Here is a 21,142-nt window from a genome sequence, read left to right as displayed (position 1 = left end):
AGGCAGAGCCAGGTGCTCTGCGAGCAGTTTGTCTGAAATTCCGGTACAAAAAACACAGTTAAGGAGTTTATGGCAGAGTTTCCTGGACAAGGAGACAGCAGCGATTCACCACCCCTGTCACTGCATTGCCCAAACAGCGTCTGTGCTGAGCACGCTCCGGGTCCACACATGTGCACACACACACACGCACACACACACATGCACACACACACACATGCACACACTCATGCACACACATGTGCACACACACACATGCACACACACGCACACACACATGCACACACACACACACGCGCGCACACACACACACATGCACACACATGCACACACACACACATGCACACACACACACACACGCACACACACATACATGTACACACACACACGCACACACACATACATGTACACACACACACACACGCACACACACACACGTACACACACACGCGCACACACACACACATGTACACACACACATGTACACACATGCACACACACACACCCATGCACACACACACACATGTACACACATGCACACACACACACGCACACATGCACACTCACACACACACACACATGTACACACACACATGCACACGCACACACACACACACGCGCACACACACTCACACACACACACACACATGTACACACGCACACACACGCACACACACACTCACACACATGCACACCCCACATGGGGCAGGCCCGGTGTGGGGGCACACCCTGTGCACGTCCGGGGAGTGCCGGGACCCCGCGGCGTCCCCGTTGCCATGGAAACGCGCCGGGCCTGCGGGAGGCGGCGTGGAACGGGGACCGCCCCGCTGCCGGCCCCGGGGGCGCGGGAAGCAGCAGGGAGGGAGCGGCACCGGGATCGAGGTCGGGGATCGAGGTGGGATCGGGGATCGCGATCGGGAATTGGGGATTGGGCACCCCCGGCCCCGCCCGCGGCGCTCAGTCCTCCGGGCCGGCAGGGGGCGCTGCCGCTCCCGCGCCGCTCCGCCCGCCCCGCGGAGTCGGCGGCACAAGATGGCGGAGCAGAGCAGCGTCTGCAGCTTCTTGTTCAAGAAGCGGGCCCGGCCCGCGGGCACGGGACGGCGGAAACGGCCCGGCAGCGACCAGGAGCAGGGTGAGGGCCGGGGGCACGCAGGCCGGGCCGGGCCCGTGCGCTGGGGAGCCGAGGCAGGGCCGGGCCGCCCCCTCAGCTGTGTCCGTGTGGTGCCGCGGGGGAAGGACCTCCGGAGTGTGCCAGGGAAGATCAGATTGGAACTCAAGGAAAGGCTCTTCCCCCAGAGGGTGGTGGGCACTGACCAGGCTCCCCAGGGCAGTGGGCACAGCCCCAAAGCTGCCAGAGCTCCAGGAGAGTTTGGACAATGCTCTGGGGCACAGGGTGGAATTGTCGGGGTGTCTGTGCAGGGCCAGGGGCTGCACTGGGTGGTCCTGTGGGTCCCTCGCAGCTCAGGCCGTTCATCCCGCGGGGCTCCGTGACCCTCCCCGCGCGGCGGAGGGGGCGGAGGGCCCTGCCCGGGGCTCAGGCCGGGCCGTGCCCGCAGAGAGCAGCGGCGAGGAGGGCAGCACGGTGGTGCGCAAGGAGCGGCGCCGGGACACCCCCAACCCCATGATCCAGAAGGTAACGCAGCGCCCGGGGGGCTCGGCAGGGCCTGCCCCAGCCGGGTGTGCCCGCGGGGGCCCCGCCAGGCCCGGTGCTGGCCCCTTCCATGCCCAATCCGTGCCCAATCCCTCCCCAGACCCGGCGCAGGGACAGAGAGAGGCCCGAGTATGCGCCGAGCAGCAGCGAGGACGAGGACCCTGCCAGGGACATCGGGGTCACCTACAAGTCCACCAGGTCGGCGGTAAGGATGGGCAGCAGGGGGGCTGGGGTGTCCCCTCAGTGGGACTGGGGGCCCCACACCTGAGAGAGAGAATTTCTGAACGTGGGATCAGCCATTCCCTCTTTTTGTATCTGTGGATGCACCTCCTTGTCTCCACTTACTAGCCTCAGCCATTCCCACTTTTTTATCTGTGGATGCACCTCCCTGTCTCCACAGCCAAGCACCTTGTGCTGGGGTTGTTTGATAGGCCCGCCCTCCCTCCGTCCCTGGGAGCCATCAAAGGTTGCCCTTTCCCTCCTAGAGGTGGGAGTTAAAACCCCAGGATGCCACTGGACTTGCCCAATGTGTCACAGAGTTTTCAGGAGAGGGAGCACTTGGATCAGCTTTGCCCGGCTGCCGAGTTTGTGTTTTCAGTGTTGGACCACCTTCCTTCACAGAGAATTCGAGGTGACTCAGAAGGTGCTCCTGTGATTCCTGATGGAGTGAGAGCTGCAGAGAGGTCATTGTTTTCTTCAGGTTGATGGCTGGGGTGTCCAAGGTGTCCTGGGGACATCTGGAATGCAAAGAAATCAGCTCTGAAGTTTGGGCAGAGCTCAAATTGCTCTCCCTGAGAGACCTTACTCTTAATCCCCTCTTGATCCAGTGAAGTTTTGTCCATCAGTATGAGCCTGGGCAGGATATCAGTAGGATTAGAAGCAGGTATCCACACATACTCTTCTTCAGAGCTATTTCCTTGTTATGCATCCTCTGTAAGTGGGAACAAAGCCTGTCTGTCCCCAGGCAAAGCTCAGGGTCAGACTGAGGTCTCCTTGTTGCATGACAGATAAATACAAAAGTAACCTCGTGCTGATTATTCAGTGCTTTGTTTACTCCCAGAGGGCTCCCTGTTTGCCCTCCTTGCTGGAGAGAATGGGTGACAGCTTTGTTCTTCACAAGCTTCTGGCACCCAAGTTGGATTCATGTTTAATTGAGGCTGGTTGTAATTATTCTTCAGTTTCTGTGCAGCTGTTCCTGAAGATCTGATAAGACCTAGGAAGAGGTGTCTGTTCAGTCCATTAAAGAGGAATTTAAACCAGATCACTGTGTTAAAACTGGATTTTGGCCACCCCCAGCTGGGTGAGAAGTTCAGATGTAGCATCCTGTGTGTGGGCAGGAGGGTCCTGTGACTGAAGTGCTGGACATGGGAGACCTGAGTGCAGGTTCCAGCTGAGCTGGGACTGAGTGTGAAGGAGTAAAATAAGGCCAAGTGTTCCCTGACTGCAGCCTGGAATTTGGGCCTGCAGCCCATGGGAGATTCTCCCTGGCAGATGCCAAGGGATGGCAGAAACTGGTAGAAGGTAAAGCAGGTGTGTCCAGTTCTTACTCTGTGACAACCTCCAGGTAGGCAAGGAGCTCCCTGTCTTGCACAGGTTTTCCCTCCACTCCTGTCACCATTTTCCTTGCTTTTCAGAAACCTGTTGGCCCAGAAGACATGGGAGCCACAGCAGTGTATGAGCTGGACACAGAGAAGGAGAAAGATGCCCAGGCCATCTTCGAGCGCAGCCAGAAAATCCAGGAGGTGAGTCAGCCTTGCTCTGAGGAGCTGGTGCTCTGCAGCAGGAGTGCCTGCTTTGCTCATCCCCTTCTACCCTCTAGGAGAGTTGGAATGTCTTCTTCCCCAAAAGGTTGAAAAACCAAGAGTGCAACCCTTGCAAACAGGGGAATCTTGTGGCTTCGTTGGTATCTTGGTGTAAAGGAAGGCAGGATGGGAATGGGGATTGATGAAAGCTGATCTGTGTCATGAAGCTGTCCTGCTCTCCTAGGAGCTGAGAGGAAAGGAAGATGATAAAATTTACCGTGGCATTAACAACTACCAGAAGTATGTGAAGCCCAAGGACACGTCGATGGGAAATGCCTCTTCAGGAATGGTCAGGTGGGTTGGGATGAACCTCAGGGGACTGGAACTTTGCTGTCGCTGCCAGTTTGTGTCTCTGTGACAGGGCTGGTGTCTGGCTCTGGCCAGGCCCTGCCCCAGGGCTGCTGTGCAGGTCCCTGAGCCCTCTGTCCCCTCGCAGGAAAGGGCCCATCCGTGCCCCAGAGCACCTGCGGGCCACGGTGCGGTGGGACTACCAGCCTGACATCTGCAAGGACTACAAGGAGACCGGGTTCTGTGGCTTTGGGGGTGAGTGCATCATCCCTGACACTTCTGTGCAGAGCTGGGCTGTGATGCTGGTGCAAAGCTGTCCATGTAATGTTCTTGTTATTCATATTGGTCCTTCTGAAAGCCCAGGGCCTCTAGTTAGTGATTATGGGAGTTCTGGGAGGGACCCCTGCGATGTTCTGGTGACCCACATTCCCACAGGTATGTGGGTCCATGTGAGGGATGGGATTCCCTGTTCCTTAGCCCACTTCCCATGTGTGTAACTGCTGGAACTGTCCCTGTGGCACAGACAGGATGATCCTCCCAGCCTGTCAGCACTGAGGGATCCTGTCCCTGCCCCAGGAGCTTGGCACTGCCCTGGAGTGGGGAGCAACCAAGTTTGGCCTGCTGGGCACAGCTCAGGCTGCCCCTGAACAAGGTGTCCTGTAGGGCTCTGCCCTCACAGCCTGTGGGTGTTCACTCCTCTTTCCCTGTGCTGCTCAGACAGCTGCAAGTTCCTGCACGACCGCTCGGACTACAAGCACGGCTGGCAGATCGAGCGCGAGCTGGACGAGGGGCGCTACGGAGTCAACGGTACGGCCCCTCTCCCTCCCTCCCTCCCTCCCTCCCTCCCTCCCCACATCCTGCCTTTTACCATGCCCTGCAGAGACCTTCTGTCCACTGTTAATCCAGCCCATGGTGTGTGCAGTGTGAGACAGCAAAGGGCTCTGTGTTCCAAAGCTGTGGAAGTCCCTGCTGCAGGATAAGCTTCGGCCTTAAGCACTGACAGTGCTGAGCAGATCTGCTGCTTTCAGACAACCACTGGTGCCACTCCAGAGGGGGTGATTTCCTCTGTGTCTCTGTGAAAAGAGCCCTGCTGTTGTGTAGGTCTGTGCAGATGGGACCATCTATCCCACAGATGCCCAGGAGCTGTGACCCTTTCCTGGACACATCACTTTTTCTCTCACAGTGTCCAGAACTGTGGCCTGATGCTCATGAGTGTTGCTGTGCGTCTGAAAGGGAAGAGTTCTGTGTTCAATTGGAGCCAGAGTTTTGGTGGCAGCTGGTTTGGAAGGAAGTCTGAAAATCAGGAGGGGGCTGCAGGATGTTTCTCTTTATAGCAGTGAGTGGGTGAAGTAGAAGAGAATTTGCTCTTGTGAGATGAGCAACAGGCCTGCTGGTTCATTAGCCCTAATTATAGCACAGTCCCACATGTGTTACTGACATCAGCAACACCCAGATGCCAGAGCTCCATTGTTTGCAGCACAGGGTCAGCCCCACCTGCTGTGCTGTCCCCATATTTAATATCTCATGCCCCACGCATGGGCTGGGCTGGGCTGGGCTGGCTGCTCTGACCCTGGTCTGGGTCACTCTCTCTTCTGCAGATGATGAAAACTATGAGGTGAGCAGTGATGAGGAGGACATGCCTTTCAAGTGTTTCATCTGCAGAGGTTCCTTCAAGAACCCCGTGGTCACCAAGTAAGTGGGTTTTTGGCATGAGCAGCCACTTGCCTGCTGTGGATCCAGCTCATGAGCCACTCATTGTTGAGGCAAAGACTCAGAGTGCCCACGGGCTGGGGATGGAACCTGCTGCTTTTGGCTTTTTGGTGGATGGGGGAATCCTCTGAGAACCTCCTATCTGCAACTGGAGCATCCCCTTGGAAGGGATCTCAGGCTCTTGTTCAGGCACTTCTTAGATTTTCACAGATGTTGCCTCATTACAGAGTTTTTCCTTGCAACCTTGAGATTTTGTTTTCATGCCTTCATTCCTCCTGGAATGACACACTGCCCTGCCTGAGCAGAGAAGTGGGAGCATGGGAAAGCCCAGAGCTTGGCAAGGAGGAGGAGGAGGCTGAGGGCAGCCCTCTCCCACACTGCTGGCTGTCCTGCTACCTGTGTCAGACAAGCTCACTGGGGTGATACTCCACAACAGTGAAGCAATGCCAGAACATCTCCCACAGGGACAGGGATGGAGAGGAAGCTCTGCCCGCACCTCACTTTTGCTTCCCCTGGGGTCCAGCACTCTAATTTCTGACTCCAGGCCCCAGTGATTGTGTGTGGTGACTTGCAGTGACCTGTCTGTCTCCACACAGGTGCAGGCACTACTTCTGTGAGACCTGTGCCCTCCAACACTACCGCAAATCCCAGCGCTGCTACGTCTGTGACAAGCAAACCAACGGGGTCTTCAACCCAGCAAAAGGTACCAGACACCTGGGGTTGGGGTTAGGGTTCTGTGCAGATGGGTGTTCACAGGGCCTGGCTTTGGTGGGGGAAACCCCTGCACTTGTCACCTCATCCTGCCTGTTCCTGCTTTTCAGAGCTCATGGCAAAATTGGAAAAACACAAAGGGGAGGAAGAGGAGCAGCAGCAGTCAGACCATGGAGAGGATCCACAGTAGCACAGCACCTGTTTTGTATATAATTGAATAAAGCTTTTGTAGGAGAAAAAAAACCCTCACAGCTGGAACCAGGGGTTGTGTATCCAACCAGCAGCTACTGGAACAGTGTCCACCTGTGCTGGATCCTTGTCTGCTGCTCTGGCAGAACAGGTAAGGTCAGACTCAGAGAGCTGTTTGCTACCCCCAGGACCCCACTGGGGAAGGACATGCTGAAAGCTGAGTGTTCAATGACTTCATAACTTACTGCTTATTACTTTTGACCATGACTGACTGCTGTTTCACTCCTAATTCTGCACTGATCCTACTGCTGTGTAAGCATAAAACTGTCCAAGTTCATTTAAGCCCACAATCTTTGAGCATGGAGCAAGCTCCAAGCAGGGCAGGGCTGAGAAATATGAGCTTGCATTAAGTTCTTCATCCTTCACCCTAAAAATGCTAACTCAGGGGCAAACAGGCTGGAGCACTGCAGTTATTGGGGATTTATTCCTGCTGTCTTGGTTCCTAGAACACAAGAGAAGGATGGAACTTCAGTGGGCAACACACCTGCTGAATCAGCCCTGTTTGTGAGCAAACCAGCCCCAGACCATCATTTGCTCAGCCCCAAAGGCTTCCTGACAAGTGACACTCTGCTTTTTCTTCCTGCAAGTGCCAGGGCTTCAGTCCCTGGGAGAGGGATAAGGATTTTTGCAAGCTGCAGACTTCATAGCAAACCAGGAAATTAAGATCTACTTAACTATAGTAGGATTAAATCAGGAGGCAAACCTGATCCTGAGGAGGAACTAGGCCTGAGCTTAGAAAACACCCCTGCATTGGAAGAAGGGTTTTATGGAAACTTTCAGAAAAGAGCAAGTGCAGCTTCTTGATTTAGTTTTGAAATGTGTCTTTGAAACATGAGGGCAGCTGGAATGAACTGGTGAGCTGTATGAAAATTAGGAGATAAGAGGAAGCATGCACAGCCAGCCTGTGTGACCCTCTGACTCACTCCATCATCCTGCAGAAACAGCAGACTTAAAAAAAACAACTTCAGAAATATTTTATTTGTTTTGGCAAAAAACTAGAGTAACAAACTTTATCTGGGTTCAAGTACAGTTTATAAACACAAGAAGGACCTGTTGCCAGCACCACTACTCCCATCAACTGCACCTACACAAGGGTTCTCAGTGCTTCAGTGAAGAGTAGACAACCTCCAGCACCCTGGTCCTTAGAAAAGTCAAACTAAAAGCCTTAAATACACCTCCAATAAAAAAAAAAACACCATGGAATGGTGCAATGGGCAATCACACAGCCATGAATCACAGGGAGCCACGTCAGTCACTTGGGGAAGGCAGAACAGCAATGGGAATGGAAGGGTGAAGTTCAATTCTGTACAGGGGTCGTGAACAAGAGGATTTAGTAGGAGCATCAACTTGCTTCTCCTCTGTGCCAGGGTAAATCACTAAGCTGGTAAGAGTGCTGTGTGCTGTGAAACCAGCCCAGCCAGCATGAGGTTCAGCTGGATGGGGACAGAAAAGCTGGTACGTGGTACAGGCATCCACTGCTCTGGTGACAGAGGCAGCTGGGAGGGGAGGCTGGAAGGCCCGGGCTGACCTGGAGTTCAGAGTACTCAGCACTGGGCGAGGAGTCTTCCAAAGCCCTCTCCAGAACTGGAAGAATCCAGTGCTGCAGAGGAATGCCCAGGGCAGCAGGAGTGCCTGGAACGGCATCAGATTGTCTTTGATCTCCCATTTTCCCTCACAAAGCAGTAACTAAGAACATAATCCCTTTTTCCGCCATCAAAACTTGCCCTGTGACAACACTGTAACAGGAATCTGACTAGTTCTACAAAAATGCCCAAACTAAGAGCTGCCCATCTCCCCTCAACTCTAAGGCACCCTTAAAAGAGAAAGAATCACAGAGGGTAGGGACATGCAGCCTCAACTGTGATATGAGGAAGCCAGTGATGTTTAGAAACACATAAATAGAGATCATAACTACACAAACTCACTCAACCCCCTCAAGTGATCTACCCGTGCTCAGCTGCAAGGATGGGGCTCTGGGACCTGCACCATGTGCAATACTCCACAGTTCCTTGGGTTGATCCTTTTCCAGCTCAGGTTTGTCCATGTCTCCAGGCCACCTTTCTTAAGTAAACAGGCAGTTGAAGTTCCTTCCCAAGGACCTGTAAACTCTTGTGTGCGTAACATTCATCAGCTTTTACGAACAGGACCAATAAATTACAATGTCCAGAAAGCTCCTCCGGAACTCCGTGTTGTCCCTGTTTCTCTAGAATTCCCAGTCATCCACATCCAGCTCCTCCAGATTTGATACCAGCCCAAAAATGCCACTGGGATCCTGGGGCCGTGTCCCTTCCAGGTTGGTGATGGGGGTGACAGGGCGCAGAAGTTCCGGGAGTGCTTCAGACGCGCGGCGCTTGATCTGCAGCGGGGAGAGGGCTCAGCTGCTGCTCCACACCCGGGCAGAGCATCAGGCAGCAACTCCACACAGCAAAGGCACACATCACATGTTGGTCTCGTGAAAGACCAGGTTAGAACAGCCTCACCCCAGTACGCAATAGGCTGTGGCACTCAGGACAGGCAGATTTACCACCTCTGTCAGGTAAGAGATGCTTCGACAACAGCCCATGCACTCCCAGAGAATGAGGATCACCAAACTGCACCAAACTGACTTAACCCTTCAGATCACACAAAATTCAGCAACTCGACATTCCCACCCTCACAGCAAGACAACTACAGCAAAGCCACTGTGCTTTACCTGCAGGTTAATCAGTTCCTTACCTGCTTGAAAAAGGGGTGACTGAGCAGAGTGCCTGCGCTTGGCCTGTGGGAGGGAGGCAGAATCAAGTAAGCACACCCAAAAATGTGTCAGTGTTTGAAGTCAGGCAGCAGAAGGAAAGACCAGGATCCTTCCTACCTTTCCCATTTCTCACCTATTGGGTGTCTCCCTTTTGTCACCAGTAACACTATTTATTATCACATAATACTTTATGCGAGGAGTTCAACCTTCTTTTTAACCTTCCATTACCTACTTGCTCCCCACAACATCTGGCCAAGGACAGTTTCTGAGCAGGGGGACACACCAGAGAAGTCTGTCACAGCTACAGATGACCCTGCCCCCACTACAGAGGAAAACACACCTCTTGAATGCTTCCCATCATAATTCTCTGCTGGCTGAAGAGCAGCCACTCGAGTGATGGGAACTGGGAGAAAATGGTCTCAACAGGGCCCAGAAATTCCAGTTGTTCAGTTTGTTTCCTTGATGTGCAGCACCATTCTGCTCCCCCCAGAAGGGTGTAAAGGAGTTCTACAGCCTTCACATGAAGTGTTCTACACACCTGGACTGCTCTCCTCAGTGGATGGAGCACATTCTCCCTCCGCTACACTTTCAGAAACAAAACTTGGAACCACCTCTGCTGACTCCCCAGGTTAACCAGGTCTGAAGAGCAGCTCTCACTGGGCTTTACCTGAAGTCGGGGTTGCGCTGCAGGCACTGCTCCACGAAGTTGTGGAAGTAGGTGGAGAAGGTGCGTAGATAGGGGTGCAGGGCCGGCTCCCCGTTGGCCGCCCGCGCGTTGCCGATGGCCACGCTCTCGCCCATCCCGTAGTTGGCACTGGAACGGGAGGTCTTCATGGTCAGCTCGTCAGCAGGAATTGTGGTGGTGTCCAGCAGGCGGGGAACTGTCCCATTCAGCTTTTCCAGGAGCATCTGGCACAAACAACACCACACACAGTAAGCCAGACAGTTAGGACTTCCCACAGCAGCCTTCTGTGCTCACATCCCAGTGCTGCAGGGCAGTTCCATGAGCCAGGATGAGGGGTGGGAAAGGCTCCAAACCCTACCTGAGTGGAAGGCATGTCTTTAAATGGGACGTGTCCATTTGCCAGCTCACAGGCCGTTATCCCCACGCTGTAAATGTCAGATTTTGCATCGTAACCCTGGAGGTTCTGCAGGAAAAGAATAATTAGTCCTGGGGACTCAGATGTGATTGAGTGGTTAATACCCAGGACTCACTGTGCAAAGCAGCAAACACAGATGATTAGAGCAGGGATAGCACAGCCCACACATGGACTGGTTTATTGTAGTGGGGGTTTTTGTGTGTTAAAACACAGGTAAGGGCAACATTTATGCCACTGAAATCAGCCAGCTAGTCAGGGTGGCATCTGCCTTGGGGTACCTGGCATCTGATGTGACACTTTGCTAATGAGACAGTCCATAGAGGTACCTACAATTGAACTATTTAGTCAAACAGATACATTTGACAGAGTTTCCCTGTGCCCACTCCAGATCCGTTTCCTCTTGTCTCTACCCTTTGCCTCCCCCCTTCCATTTGCACACCTTCTGTTCAGCAATTTCCCCTTCTGACAGGAATAGGTTTCTCCTTAGCTAGGGGGTCACTTGTTTTGAGGTAAAAAGGACCAAAAAAGAGGACAGAGCTCATGCCAAGAAACAGTTAACACTTTGGGTTTTGTCATGTCCCCCACCCTACACCCCCCTGAATGTGCCCCAACTCTGAATATTACAGAGACACCACAGATCACTAAACACAAGCAGTTTTTTTAAACATACCTGTTGCAAGACCTCAGGGCTGAGCCAAGGCAGCACTTTGATGCTGTATTTGGGGAAGTCATGAACAACTTTGAGTCGCTGCCCGTGGTTGATCATGCTCAGGTTACTCCTCAGGCCAGACAGATACACCTTCCCATCCACAGAGATCAGGATATGGCTGGCTTTAACACTCCTGGGAAACAAAGGAGAAACAGTCAGGTTCCCTGCCTTTACCTCAATGCACAGGACAACACCTGATCAGCCTCCTACCAGGGCACAGACTCCTAAACAATCATCCAGGAACCACTTCTACAAACATTAACAGGACTCTATTTACCCCCTTTGCAGGTCCCCAAATGTTTCTGTGACAAGGACAAATGCAGGACTAAAGCTTATGGGCTCTGATTTCAGATATACCATGGTCTTTGGGATAAGTTTGTTCCACAGTGACAATTTCATGCAGCTTATTAAGATCACTGATATAATTTCTCATAATTATCAAACTGATTTACTTTAACAGCAAAGTAATACAAAACTTAATGTGTTCTGTGTCTCCTGAATCATCCTCTCTGCTCCACTCTGAGCAGTATTTCCAAGAACTTCCAACAGAAGGAAAATGGATCCATCTGTATTTTTAATACCTATGTACATAGCCCATGTGGTGGATGTAGTCAAGTGCCTTCAGTACCCCCTGGAGGATATAGGCAATGGCCAGCTCACTCATCCCATCCATAAAATGGGTACAGATCAGATCTTTTGCAGAGCCTAAAAAGAAACAAAACACCACCTGTCAGAACAAAAGCCCCAGGGACACTTCATCTCTTCCATCTCCTTTCACACGATATGATGCCCAGACACAGCTATCCCCTCTCCACCTACCATAGGCCATGAAAGATGTCACCACCCACAGCTCGTTGTCAGCTATGAAAGTTGCTTTGTATGGCACAATGTTGGGGTGGTTGAAGAGCTTGGAAACATGAAGTTCCCCCTAAAATAAAATAAATAAAAAATACATAACTCCCTGAAGGGAAGTTCTGGCCAGCTGGGGGTTGGTCTCTTCTCCCAGGCACTCAAATAGGACAAGGGGGCACGATGGGTTCAAGCTCTGCCAGGGGAAATTGAAGTTGGAGATGAGAAAGAAATTCTTTGCAGAGAGAGTGCTCAGGGATTGGAATGGGCTGCCCAGAGAGGGGGTGGATTCCCCATCCCTGGAGGTTTTTCAGCTGAGCTTGGCCGTGGCACTGAGTGCCATGATCTGGTAAAGGGACTGGAGTTGGACCAAGGGTTGGACTTGATGATCTCGGAGGTCTTTTCCAACCCAATCCATTCTATGATTCTGTATTTTGATTAGATTCAGTAAATGCAGAAACATGACTGCAGCACTGGCAAGCTCTGTCTGTCCCCTCCTGCACTTGGCCCCTGGTTGGTGTTACCTGCAGGAATGTGACCATTTCATTTGTGCAGGCCTCCAGGTTCACCCTCCTGACAGTCACATACTCTCCTGTGGGTTTGTACCTCGCCAGGTTCACAACCATCAAGTCTTCAAAGCCTCTGCCTGCAAGAGAAGGCACTAAAGCTTCAGCAACACCTGTGGCACCACAAGTCTCTGGAGAGCTCCCCCAGCCCCGGACCCTTCAACAGTCTCCACACTCCTTTACTGAAACTATTTTTGGCCTTGTGAAAAAGAGTAATTGTTCCATCAGATACCACTTCCCTTGGCAGGTATCCCATTGAGAGGAATCCTCCCAGCCAGTAATATTATCCTCTCCTTCAAATTCAGGACTGAGGTAGAAATCAAGTGATTAAGACAAGGACACCCCCAAGGGCAGGTTTCAGGCTGTTTCTGCTGCCCCACCTCCCAGCTGAAAGCCTTTAGGACTGACATCTCATTTCTTATTCAGGGGAGTCTAAAATCAAAGATAACAGGCACCTCTTGTCAAAAATAAGCAATCAATCAAGAAAAGGCCAACAATCTGCAGAGGTATTTTCTTTGCAAAGCCCTCCAGAATTACCTATGATGGTGAGCAGCTCGTAGCAGGTGCTGTCTGGGAGGAAGGTGCTCATGGTGTCCCTTTTGGGGGAGGCAGCTATCGACTCGGAGCTCGCCTCATTTGTCTGGGGAAAACAAAGCCAGGGCAAAAGCAACAAAGGTCACCAGCTGGAAAATCATCTGTGCCTTGTATCATCATACACCTCAAAATAACAAGACAGTATTGAATACAGAAGATGATTCAATTGCTGTTAAAATACTTTTAAACAGTCATGTGTCAATTGAAATTCAGGAGATGCCTCGTTTCAGAAGATCCAGACATCTGTGTTACCAAACAAGCAACAGGCAGGTTGTTAATCACTGTAAGCTGGAATTGACTCAGGAATATTTGGATAAAGCCAATTATTATTTCCCAGGAGAGCCTAAGCACTGCTTTAAGGTAACTGCCTTTCTCCCATTGATTTCAAACTCCTGTGCCACCTCCTGCAGCCTGAGCAGGAGCCCAAGGGGAGCTCGTTCCCAGCACTCCCCTGCCCTGTGGCAGTTCCTGGTGGATTCTGGGGCTCCTGCTTTTCTCCTGCTCACCTGGGATAAGCCCAGCACAGCTGAATGGCACAAGTGATGAAGAAAATCAGACAGATGTGAAAAGAGAAGCTCCAAATGAAAGCAAAACTGCAAAGCATTAGTGCTTAGAGAAAAAAAAGGGGGGGAAAGGGATAAAATCCCCCCACCAGCACATGTGGAAGCAGCATCCCTGACAGCAACCTGTCAGCTTTCCCTCCCTCCATCTGACACAAAGCTCTCTGCCTTATTTACACACACTCACATCTTCCCAAGCAGGATTTTCAGATGACAAACTTCAATGTTCTTACCAGTTCCTTTATACCCTCCAACTCCCTCGAATTCCAAAGTCACAAGGAGAGCATCCAAATGAGGATTAGAATTAATTTGGTGTCTAAAATCGTATTTAGTTATCTCAGATTTCCAGCACATTAACTCCTCCTGACATTTGGAACGCCAGCTCAATTTTTCCACCTCATTCTTCCTCCACTGCAAATGCCCTTTATCAGACCTTTTCTCATGGTACATGAAGCAGAAGAGGTTTGTGCCTTTTCCTGGTGTGACAGCAAACTCCCTTTTTTATTTCCAGCACTGAAAGATGGAAACAACACAGTGACAACTGAAAAACAAGGAACTTGCTCTTCTACCCTCAGCCCAAGGTAACTGGAAAGAGCAGAGCAGGAATTTGCTGCAAATTCCCTCTGGGTCCCTGAGTGTACTTTGGAGTAAACCAAGAGTCAAACTTCCCAAGTTCCACCTTTTCACCTGGCTATGAACAGCACACTAAAGTATTTTCCAGTAAGGGAAAAGGCAAAAATTAAGATGTGTGATCAGAGTTATGGTCTAATTTCAGCTCAAACAGCTCAGTCCTGTTCCAGGATCAGCACTCCCAAATCCCTTCTCCTAATCCTGACACTGCAGTGCTGCTCCTTGGCTGGAACAGGCAGCAACTGCAAACTTCTGCTGAAGAGGCCTGTCAGTTCTGATCTCAGTGTATCATTCACTTCCTGCAGCAGTTTCACAGTCCTGCCAACAGCAGGATTGCCAGGACAGACACACAGGCAGATGGAAACCTCTGAAGCAGAAAGGCAGCACCAGGGAGATGGAAGCAGTTATGGAGCAGTGACAGCTGGTGAGACACTGAGCAGTGAGTGAGGGGTTTGGTTTAATAAAGTCCACTCCAGACAGAGCAAAAGCCAACAAAACAGATGCAGAGAATTAAATAAATTTAATCTTATTAATGGTGTATGCTGTACAGTAATGGAAAACTACTGTAAATTCCCTTCTTGAGTCTTCACTCACCTCTCCTCACGTTAGCAGTGACCAATAACAGAGTTAATGCAAAAGGAGCTCTACCAGAAACTTATCACATCATACAGGGGATTAAAAAAAGAAAGTTAAACTGAAATGTCATTTATGAGATACTGCAAAAAGCCCCTCAGTGGTTTCACACAGGGTCATTTTTGGTGTATGGTCAAGGTGGAGTCACATGTGAGCAGCTTTATGGCCTGACATTCACTCAGAGCTGCCTTCACAGCTCCTGGAGCTGACTTTAATTTGAGATTTAAGGGAAATTAATCTTTGAAAGGCAAGTACTGGTGTAAATGCCACCACACAATCAGTTATGATGCTTGCAAGGATCTGCATTTGCCAAAGGACATTCCTCTGAGGCAGGAAGAGGGAACAGCAGCTTGTTCTGCTGCCTTCCTCTCCACCTCCTCATTCCCTCCCTCACCTTCAGCATCAATAAAACCTTTCCTCCCACCCCTCTCCCCAAATTATTTACCTTGTTCTATAGTCCTGATGGAAAACAACAGGCTTTTACTGATGTAAAAATCAAAATGAGAATCAGCAAAAAACTCCAAACTTGAACACTTTAAAAAAACAGAACCAATTCTAATCTCAATTTGCTTCCAGCCCAGTGTATGTGTAACACTCAGCCATTAAAAAAAAGGTGTGGATTTAATAAATTTTACACAAAACATTCCATAAAAACGTATTTTCAGCTTTGTTTGTGCCAGTAAATTACAGACACTGGCACAAAAATCAATTATAAGCAATGAGCTGACAGTTATAATCAGATCACACTTAATTCATGTTTGTAATTAGCTAAATGAGAGCAACACCTGCACACAGAGGTGTTTCAGTGTGGGATGGGGGGAATCATTTAGACTAAAATATTGTATTATAAGTTGTTATTTTATGTGCTCATTATGAACCAGAGAGGGATCAGGCACTCAGCGATAGGACAAGGGGGCTCAAGCTCTGCCAGGGGAAATTGAAGTTGGAGATGAGAAAGAAATTCTTTGCAGAGAGAGTGCTCAGGGATTGGAATGGGCTGCCCAGAGAGGGGGTGGATTCCCCATCCCTGGAGGGTTTTCAGCTGAGCTTGGCCGTGGCACTGAGTGCCATGATCTGGTAAAGGGACTGGAGTTGGACCAAGGGTTGGACTTGATGATCTTGGAGGTCTTTTCCAACCCAATCCATTCTGTGATTCTATGGATGTGGCACTGAGAATCCACCATGTCTTGATCCAACCCTACTGTGATCACCAGCCCAGGGCACTCTGTGCCCTGGGCTGGTGATCACAGTGGGGTTGGATCAAGTGTTGGACTTGATGATTTCAGAGGTCATTTCCAACCCAACCCATTCTATCATTCTGTGATCAGGGCCTGGAGAACAAACACCATCAAGGAAAATGTTTCAACTGCTGCATTTTGGCTGTACTTTTCTGAACATCCCTTGTCTGGGAGTGATTTCAGTTTTAGGAGGCAAAGCAAACATGGAATTGGCTGTGAGGACCATCAAACTAACCCCTTGCTTCATTCTCTGAAGAATCAGATCTAAATCCCCTTCAAAAGAGCCCCTTGAGGGGCTGGGGGGGAGAGGGGAGGACAACACAAATACAAATCCAAGAGAGTGAGCTTAAATTTTTGATTGTTTGAAAGCCACACACCAAAATCTCCACTCCAGGGTGAAACCTGTTTCCACATTGGTAGAGCTAAATACAGAGATGAGATATATAACTAAGATAAAAAGAAAAAAAATCAAACTTCCACAAGGAATAATCTCCATGCAATGAACCACAGCACCACAGCCTGCACAAGTCACTTACTTTTCTCCGAGAGTCACCCGGAGGCTGCTCTGGAGTAAAGAAATTAATTGTTCACCATGTTGTGTTCAACAGACACCCATTAAAATATAGTTGGAAAACTGATTAAATGACCCTACAGGACACTTCTTAATACCAAATTTACACAGTTTTTGGGTTTATACAAAGACATGTAATTTACACATAAAATTGCAACACATGTTTGGGAGTTAAAGAGATTCAAGTTGTGCTACTGTTGATTTATTTGACATAAAAATAAGGTGACTTTGTTTTTTAATTGTAGCCCTGATTATTATCCCTCTGTCATTGCAGGGGGATTGGACTACATGACCTTTAAAAGTCTCTTCTAACCAAAACTCTTTAGGATTCTAAACACAAAGAGGACATTTAAATACAGAAGAAATGACTTAAAATTATTCAAAGTAATAAAAATTCTCCCAGTGCACCTGAAAGCTCAAGATCTAGACACATTTCCCATGCTGACTGTTTTCCATGTCACTGACCAGGAATTCTGCATCCTGGTGGGCAATTTGGGGGTTTGTGCAAGAAGCAGAGCCCATCAGCTCCCTGCAGACACACTGGGCAGCAATCAGGGTTAAAAATCCAGCTCTAAAACCCAGTTTTACTCAGAAAATCATAATTAACTTTCCCAAACCTTAAATCTATCTTTGGCATAGGGAAAAAAAAAATTGGTTATGCTAAGAAATAAAGAATAAAAACAGCACAGTCATCAACATGGAATTGATTTCCAAGTAACTTCCTGGAGCTTGGACACTTCCATGTTAAATTTCTGAGCTCAGCCAGCTGGAATAACCAGACCTGGTGCTACAACCAGGTTTTATTCATCAATTTTAGTGCTAAGATGCATCTTTACTACCACATTAACAGCTAAAATAAAACCTTTCTAACAAGAGTAAAAACTTACCTCCAAACAGCTCGAACTCTCTTAAACCCTCAACAATGAACTTCTCAGACACCCAACGCTGGAAGAAACAAAAATCCTCCTCACAGTCAGTTATTCCATCTGAGACCAGTTTCATTTCCCCCTTCCCCACCAAAAATTCATGTAATTTCAATGACTCCACTGTGGTGTGACAATGATTTGCTGCATCCTCAGTGACATCCTCCTTCTGCACAAGGATATTCCTTTCTGTTTGTGTTTGGGAACAACACATGCACTTCCAATAAAATTAACATCATCTTAATAATTCAAAATTAACATCATTTTAGTAAGTCAAAATTAACATCATCTTAATAATTCAAAATTAACATCATTTTAATAATTCAAACAAGTCTGTGTCCATGCACATACAATAAAAACAACCAGCATGATAAAACTCCCTTATACAGGCAAATAAATTGGGGTTTTGGTGTAACAGGTATTAAAAAATAGGTGATATCTTAAGAGAGTTTAAATATCTTGGGCTTGTATCTATTGATTGAATGTAAAAATAGAATATAAATGTTTTAAAGCTGTTGCTCTGTTCTAAAATTCATGTCTGAAATTCACAGCATTAGACAGTGCACAGGAATGTTTCTACCACTGTCCAACACTGCAATTCAAAGAAAAAAATATATATACACATAATAATACACATAATATATATATATACTTAATAGACTATGTAATTCAAAGAAAAATATATATACACATAATAATACACGTTATATATATATACACACATAATATATATATACACATAATAATACACAAAATAATACACATTATATATATAAATATATATATATAATATATATATACATAACAGAATATGCAATTTTGAGCTTGCAGTGTTGCTCATAAATTCAGTATTAAACAACAAATCACAAACACTCCCAGGGTAGAATTTCTCAACTTGGCAAAATCATTTAAAAAACAGCTAATTTTTTTTTTAACTGCAAAGGGAGCCAGTCCTAGAAAGCACCAATGAGTCTTTAGGTGATGATGACTCCAAACTTCTATATAACAATATCATTTTAATGCATTAAGTGGTTTTGTTGCAGGAAACCTTAAAAAAAAGCAGAATTAAACAAAGCTGTTGTGTTTAGCTTTGCAAGCAAAGTGAAAACTCCACAAACCGTGGTGGGACAGGTGAGGAGCCACTTCTTAAAGAAAAGCTGAGAATAAACAGCATTGTGGTCCTTTTACTTAATCACAAAGCCCATCTCAGCCCTCCTGCCCTGCTCACCAAGGAGATATGAGCAATAATTAATTGAGCATGGTGCTTTTTAACCAGCACTGACTGCACATCCAACTCTGTAATTAAAGAAAGAAATTCTTTGCAGAGAGAGTGCTCAGGCATTGGAATGGGCTGCCCAGAGAGGGGGTGGATTCCCCATCCCTGGAGGTTTTTCAGCTGAGCTTGGCCGTGGCACTGAGTGCCATGATCTGGTAAAGGGACTGGAGTTGGACCAAGGGTTGGACTTGATGATCTCGGAGGGCTTTTCCAACCCAATCCATTCTGTGATTCTGTGATAATGCTGGTGAGGGGACTGGAGCACAAGCCCTGTGAGAAGAGACTGAGGGAGCTGGGGGTGTTCAGCCTGGAGAAGAGGAGGCTCAGGGCAGAGCTCATCACTCTCTACAACTCCCTGACAGGAGGTTGTAGCCAGGTGGGGGTTGGTCTCTTCTCCCATACAACTGTCAGTAAAACAAGAGGGCGTGGCCTTAAGTCTGCCAGGGGAGGTTTAGGTTGGATATTAGAAAGAAATTCTTTGCAGAGAGAGTGCTCAGGCATTGGAATGGGCTGCCCAGAGAGGGGGTGGATTCCCCATCCCTGAAGGGTTTTCAGCTGAGCTTGGCCGTGGCACTGAGTGCCATGATCTGGTAAAGGGACTGGAGTTGGACCAAGGGTTGGACTTGATGATCTCGGAGGTCTTTTCCAACCCAATCCATTCTGGGATTCTATGGATGTGACACTGAGTGAGAATCCACCACATCTTGATCCAACCCTACTGTGATCACCAGTGTGTGATCACAGTGGGGTTGGATCAAGGGTTGGACTTGATGATTTCAGAGGTCATTTCCAACCCAATCCATTCTATCAAAGTTTCCCTGCGCCTTTCCCGGTGCTCTCCAGGCCCGGCCCCTCCGCACAAGCGCGAGGCTCGTTCGTACCGACCCGAGGGAAGCTGGAAAGTCTTCAACACTCACCCTAATGCGCTCGGGTTTACTTACAAGGAAAGACATGGATCCGCCGCTGTGGGAGGGAGGGAGCGAGCGCAGCAGAAAGGGCGGACACACCTGCGGGCACAGAGCCGTGTCAGCCCCGAGCCGGGCGGCGACGGCACACCCAGAGCCCTCCGGGGACAGGAAACCCTGGTGAGCACCCCCAGGATCCCCACAAAGCACCGAGACCCGCGAGAGCCACCCGGGGAGGGAGAGGGAACCCCGGTGAGCACCCTCAGGATCCCCACAAAGCACCGAGAGCCACCCGGGGAGAGGAAACCCCGGTGAGCACCCCCGGGATCCCCACAAAGCACCGAGAACCCCGAGAAGCCCTTGGGCCTCTCACGAAGCCCCCTCAGGGGTGCGGTAACTCCGGTAAGCACCGCTCGGGACCTTCAGAGATCACCGAACCCCCCGAGCAGCACCCGGGACACCCACAAAGCACCCAGACCCCCGAGAGCCCCCCGGGCCCCTCAGGGGTGTGGTAACTCCGGTAAGCACCGTCTGGACCCCCACAAAGCACCGAGACCTCCGAGAAGCCTTCGGGCCCCTCATGGAGCCCACTCAGGGGGGCGGTAACCCCGGTAAGTACCGCTCGGGATCCCCACACAGCACTGAGACCCCCGAGCTGGCCCCAGACCCCTCATGGGGCCCCCTGAGGAGCGCGGTAACCCCGGCAAGCACCGCTCGGGATCCCCGCAAAGCACCGAGACCCCCAAACGCCCCCACGGCCCCTCACACACCCTGCCCAGCGGCCACAGGCCCCAAGGGGTGCGATAACCCCGGTAAGCACCGCCCGGTGCCCTCACAACGCTCCGACACCCCCGGGCCCACCCCAGGCCCCTCACCCACCTGGTGCCCGCGGTGTCCCCGCAAAGCACCGCCACTTCCGAGTCCCCCCTGGGCCCCTCACCCAGCCCCAGCCCTGGAGGGCCGCAGGGGAGCGGTAAGGCCGGTGATCCCCGCGAGGTGACCCCACAAAGCCGCGGTGTCCGCACACCCCCCCCAGCCCCTCACGGACCCCTCAGGCTGCGGCCGCCGCTCACCGGCGCCAGGCGCTGCGCGTGACGTCACCGCGCCGGAACGTGACGTCACCGCGCTGGCACGTGACGCGCGCGGCGCCACCGGCGGGGCGAGGGAGAAGCCGCCGCCATGTTGGGGCCCTGAGGGAGGCCGAGGGTGAAGCGTCCCCATGGGCCAGGCCCATGGTGGCTGGAAAGTGGAAGTGCCACCATGGCACAGAAAGTGGTCCTGGAGGTGCTGTTTGACAGCTGGCTGAACACGAGCCCAGGTGGGCAAGAAGGCCAGAGGCACCTGGCTTGTGTCAAATAGTGCAGCAGCAACGCCAGGGAAGCGATTCTTTCCTTGCTCTGGTGAATCCACATCTCGAGTCTGTGTTGAGTCCTGGGACCCTCAGGA

General features: G+C 50.2%; 2 protein-coding genes across 8 annotated transcripts; one reads left to right on the top strand and one right to left on the bottom strand.

The window, feature by feature from the left end:
• The first annotated feature begins 990 nt into the window (after positions 1-990).
• On the top strand, positions 991-6,402 carry LOC139682930 (E3 ubiquitin-protein ligase RNF113A-like). Its single transcript, XM_071577612.1, has 10 exons — positions 991-1,129; positions 1,554-1,630; positions 1,749-1,853; positions 3,283-3,390; positions 3,635-3,744; positions 3,887-3,993; positions 4,456-4,545; positions 5,337-5,430; positions 6,045-6,151; positions 6,270-6,402. Exons 1-10 carry the CDS (start codon positions 1,030-1,032, stop codon positions 6,347-6,349), a joined length of 978 nt encoding a protein of 325 aa, XP_071433713.1. The 5' UTR covers positions 991-1,029; the 3' UTR covers positions 6,350-6,402.
• Positions 6,403-7,367: 965 nt separating this feature from the next.
• STRADA (STE20 related adaptor alpha) lies at positions 7,368-20,803 on the bottom strand. 7 transcript variants are annotated; one of them, XM_071577609.1, is made up of 13 exons: positions 20,770-20,803; positions 19,733-19,798; positions 17,480-17,537; positions 16,558-16,586; positions 12,904-13,006; positions 12,325-12,446; positions 11,771-11,879; positions 11,533-11,656; positions 10,913-11,084; positions 10,186-10,290; positions 9,810-10,051; positions 9,124-9,166; positions 7,368-8,764 (listed from the first exon to the last, which is right to left on the bottom strand). In XM_071577609.1, the coding sequence occupies exons 2-13, from the start codon at positions 19,742-19,744 to the stop codon at positions 8,612-8,614; spliced, it is 1,272 nt and encodes a 423-aa protein (XP_071433710.1). In that variant the 5' UTR covers positions 19,745-19,798; positions 20,770-20,803; the 3' UTR covers positions 7,368-8,611. The 7 variants fall into 7 exon arrangements, with proteins under 7 accessions (XP_071433710.1, XP_071433705.1, XP_071433708.1 ...); XM_071577604.1 differs by having other exon boundaries at positions 19,709-19,798; positions 20,745-20,802; XM_071577607.1 differs by having other exon boundaries at positions 20,745-20,802.
• Between the last annotated feature and the right edge of the window lie 339 nt (positions 20,804-21,142).

This window comes from Pithys albifrons, chromosome 25 (genome assembly GCF_047495875.1).
Source record: "Pithys albifrons albifrons isolate INPA30051 chromosome 25, PitAlb_v1, whole genome shotgun sequence".
Classification (NCBI taxonomy): Eukaryota; Metazoa; Chordata; class Aves; order Passeriformes; family Thamnophilidae; genus Pithys; species Pithys albifrons.
Note: the sequence above shows the minus strand (reverse complement) of the source record. Positions and strands in the feature narration are given on the sequence as shown.

Bases quoted from the DNA above. Each gene is read 5' to 3' on its own strand.
- LOC139682930 (XM_071577612.1), top strand. From the start codon at position 1,030: ATGGCGGAGCAGAGCAGCGTCTGCAGCTTCTTGTTCAAGAAGCGGGCC. The intron at 1,854-3,282 runs GTAAGGATGGGC...CTTGCTTTTCAG, and splicing joins ACAAGTCCACCAGGTCGGCG to AAACCTGTTGGCCCAGAAGA. The intron at 6,152-6,269 runs GTACCAGACACC...CCTGCTTTTCAG, and splicing joins GGTCTTCAACCCAGCAAAAG to AGCTCATGGCAAAATTGGAA.
- STRADA (XM_071577604.1), bottom strand. From the start codon at position 19,744: ATGTCTTTCCTTGTAAGTAAACCCGAGCGCATTAGG. The intron at 13,007-16,557 runs GTAAGTGACTTG...TGTTTTCCCCAG, and splicing joins CGGGTGACTCTCGGAGAAAA to ACAAATGAGGCGAGCTCCGA. The intron at 11,657-11,770 runs GTAGGTGGAGAG...GTTTCTTTTTAG, and splicing joins GACATCTTTCATGGCCTATG to GCTCTGCAAAAGATCTGATC.